Source organism: Eimeria maxima, genomic scaffold, assembly GCF_000499605.1.
Source record: "Eimeria maxima Weybridge genomic scaffold, Emw_scaff1136, whole genome shotgun sequence".
Taxonomy (NCBI): Eukaryota; Apicomplexa; class Conoidasida; order Eucoccidiorida; family Eimeriidae; genus Eimeria; species Eimeria maxima.
Window position 1 is genome coordinate 1 of NW_013563412.1, and position 4,286 is coordinate 4,286.

Below are 4,286 nucleotides of genomic sequence, written 5' to 3' on the forward strand. Positions count from 1 at the left end.
ATATATATATATATATATATATAATATATAAGAAATATATTAAGAAGCCCCGGGTGTATCGACAGTTAAGTACTGCATGCAAGGGGAGGGAAGACAATTTAAATTGTTAATAAATGAGTAGTAAATAGTAAATAGTTAATAATTAGTAGTAAATATTAGATATTAGATATTAATTTAATATTTAATTACTTATTTAATAGTAAATAAAAAGAATAAAAAAGAATATTCCCTATATAAGCATTATAATTCGAGTGTACATACACCGCAACTAGTGTTGCAGTATTAATATAGATAGGAAGGATGCACATCTTATAAAGGAGGAAATAAACGAATAAAATAAAAAGAATAAATAAATTTAAATTATTTATTTATGAATATATTATTTATATTTAATTAATATTTAATTGAATATAGCAAGAAGGAAAGAAGCAAGAAGAAAAGAAGAAACAGAAAGACGCATGGGGCCCCCCTCAATAAAGGAGGGAAGCCGGAGGGAAGATTATCATAAAAAAAGGGGAAAAAAAGAGAAAAAATAGTTTTATTTAATTAAAAAAGAATAAAATATATATTTGTATCTCTTTTTTAACATAAAAGAGGGAATATTAGCGGAGTATTCCTCATTTTTCTTCCTCGTGGTTTCCTGTTGGGTCCTTTATTGAATATTCCTATAATAGATGTTGTTAATGTATTTTTATGATTAAAAAGTTCTTTTTTCCTCAATTTATTGTTTTATTCTTCATTTATTCTTTTTTTTCTTCTTTTTATTCCTTTTTATTCCCTCATTTCCTCTTCTTTCCTCTTGCTGCAGCAGTGTAAGTTGAATATACCATCCTTTAGCAGCAGCACTTGGCCGTATGACTATCACATAGAAAGACAGACAAAAAAAGAAACAGCAGCAGCAGCACCACCACCACCACCAGCAGCAGCAGCAGCAGCAAGAGCAGCAACAGCAGCAACAGGAGGAAGATGGGTCCAATATCTCGTGACCGTCGTGATATATATTATAGGAAAGCAAAGGAAGAAGGATACAGAGCAAGAAGTGCATATAAATTAATACAATTAGATCAGCAATTTAATTTCCTTTCTCCTCCTTATCTACAATTTAATGATATATATAATACTACTAGCAGCAGCAGCAGCAGCAGCAGCAGCAGGAGTAGCAGCAGAAGCAGCAGCAGAAGCAGCAGCAGGAGTAGCAGCAGAAGTAATAATGATGAAGAATATACTCATTGGCCTTCCTGTCTTCCTCCTTCTCCTACAGCAGCAGGAGCAGCAGCAGCAGCAGGAGCAGCAGCAGGAGCAGCACCATCATCATCATCAAGAACAAGACGATCACGAAGAAGATCAAAGAAGAAATCACAATCAGCAGCAGCAGCAGCAGCAGCAGCAGCAGCAGCAGCAAACAGCAGCAGCAGCAGCAGCAGCAAGAGTATATTTGATTACCCACATAGGGCAGTAGATCTATGTGCAGCACCAGGTAGCTGGAGCCAGGTACTAAGGAAACGTTTATGGGCTAATTATTCCCTTAAGGTTAATGAATATAATAGATTGCTGCAGCAGCAGCAGCAGCAGATACTGCAGCAATTACTGCATCAACAGCAGCAACACGACAAACAGCAACAGCAACAGCAGCAGCAGCAGCAGCAGCAGCAGCAACAACAACAAGAAGAATATAATGCAACAAATACAGCAGCAGCAACTAATAATACATCAATACAAACAGCAACAGCAACAGCAGCAGCAGCAAGGATAGCAGCAGCAGAAGAAGCAGCAGCAGCAGAAGCAGCAAGAATATTAGGTCCTCCTCCTCCTCCTCCAATAATAGTAGCAGTAGATCTACAAGAAATAGCACCAATAGATGGGGTGTACGTACACCGTGGGGATATAACAAAAGAAGAAACTATACAAGAAATATTATTATTATTAAATAAAAATACACCACCAACACCAGCAGCAGCAGCAGCAGCAGCAGCAGCAGCAGGAGGTGCAACAGCAGCAACAGCAGCAACAGCAGCAACAGCAGCAACAGCAGCAGCAGATATAATTGTATGTGATGGTGCACCAGACATAACAGGTATAAGAGATATAGATGAGTATATACAGCAGCAAATAGTATTTGCTGCTGTTGCTGCAGCAGCAAAATTATTAATAAAAAAAAAAGGTATATTTATATGTAAAATATTTAGAGGTGAATATATACCTATGGTGTATATACAGCTAAATATATTATTTGCTGCTGTATACTGCAGCAAACCTGCTGCATCGAGGAGCAGCAGCATAGAGGCATTCCTTGTTTGTCAAGGTTTCTCTCCTAATCTATCTCTTATCTATAATCCTTATCATTATAAATCTATTCCTCCTCCTCTTGCTGCTCCTCCTCCTGCTGCTGCTGCTCCTCCTCCTGCTGCTGCTGCTGCTGCTAATCCTCCTCCTGCTGCTGCTGCTGCTGATGTTGATGATGATGCAGCAGCAGCAGCAGCAGCAGCAGATAGTGCTGTAGAAAAGAAAGCTGTAGAGGAAGAAGATATATCATTAGAATCAGCAGCAGATACAGCAGCAGCAGCAGCAGCAGCAGCAGCAGCAAATACAGCAGCAAATACAATAGCAGCAGAAGAAGAAGAGGAAGAAGAAAGAGGAGGAGCAGCAGAATTACCTGCAGATATATGGTTAAATAAAGTATTAGGTGAATTAATACCATTTATAAGTAGTGGGGATATAAAAGAAGACATGGATGCAGATAAAAATTATATTTTATCCAGGTGTACGTACACCCCAATTAAACCTATACAATTACCTACTATTCCTCCTTATAAGGAAGCTATATTAAGAAAAAGAGGTCTATTATCCTAATTTATCTATTTATTATGCTTATTTATTTATTTTATCTAGTTATTTACCTATTTACCTTGTTATATATATATATATATACACCTATACATGTGTGTATGTATATATGTATGTATGTATGCATATATGTATGCATGCATATACATACATACATATGTGCATGCAAAAGGGGAAAGGGAAAGAAACATATAAATAAATTAATTTAATTAAATTAACAATTTAATTTTTATTTTCTTTTCTTTTGTTACTTTACGTAGGAAGGATTATTCAGGTGTACGCACACCTCCACACCACTAGCTTAATAAATAATTTATTTCCTTTTTTGTTGCTTATTTATATTTATATTTAATTTAATTTAATTTAATTTAATTTAATTTATTATTATATTTATTTACGTAAAAAGAAGAAAATAAACATTTATTGTGCATTTATATGCATCAGTATTTCCTTTCCCCCTTCTTCCTCCTCCTCTTCCTTCCTTCCTTCCTTTCAGGAAGAAAAGGGGGAGAGGAAAAAGGAGGGAAAAAAGAGGAAATAAATGCATAAATACATGAAATAGCAGTAAAAAATAAATAAAAATAAATTATTTAATTTATTTAGCTAATTTATACATAAATAGCCGTTTATTTCAAGGGAAAAAATAAAAAATTCATCTTTTTGTTGTTGTTGCTGCTGCTGCTGCTGGTGCTGAGGTGTACAGACACACGAATAATGCAGGTGTGCAACTTATAAAGAAAATAAAGTTGTTTGTGGTCTATTTAACGTCAATTTAATTCTTTTTGTGTATATTTTTATTATTTTATTGTTTATTTAATTAATTAGAATTAATTTAATGGTTTATTTGCCTATTTTATTCAATTAAATGGTATTTTATGACACTGCAGCAACAGCAGCAACAGCAGCAGCAACAGCAGCAACCGCCTTCAAGCTGGAGCAGCAAGCAGCACGATTTGTTGTGGGGTGCGCCGACAGATTAATATATTTTTGTTGTTTTGTTTGTGTAAATATATGATTAATTAATTAAATTTAATTAAATAAATAAATAAATATAAAAATAAATAAAAAAAGAAATAAAATAAGCATAGAAATACCTCTTTAGCATACAGAGAACCGCCACTGCTGCTGCTGCTGCTGCTGCCTCCTGCTGCTGCTGCTGCTGCTGGCTGTTGTTGGTTGGGGGCTTCTTCTGCCCGCCGCTGCTGCTGCTGCTGCTGCTCTTCATGCTGCCGCTGCTGCTGCTGCTGCTGCTGCTGCAGCCCCCCTCCCCTTGTTTATTCCCTCTTCCTTTGTATATAAGAAAGAAGAGAAGGTTTAGTTATATACGCATTTGTTTATTAAGAGGTTTGTTTGTTCCCTAAAGGGTTTAGGGTTTAGGGTTTAGGGTTTAGGGTTTAGAGGTGTACGTATAAAAAAAAAAAAAATTAAAAAAAAAAAAAAAT

The 4,286-nt window shown here is 35.5% G+C and overlaps 1 protein-coding gene across 1 annotated transcript; it reads left to right on the plus strand.

Annotated features, from left to right (window-relative positions):
- Positions 1-966: 966 nt before the first annotated feature.
- On the plus strand, positions 967-2,850 carry EMWEY_00049040 (ribosomal RNA methyltransferase, putative; the record flags this gene model as incomplete). The annotated part of the gene is made up of 2 exons (XM_013477306.1): positions 967-2,093; positions 2,250-2,850. 2 exons carry the CDS (start codon positions 967-969, stop codon positions 2,848-2,850), a joined length of 1,728 nt encoding a protein of 575 aa, XP_013332760.1.
- Positions 2,851-4,286: the final 1,436 nt, after the last annotated feature.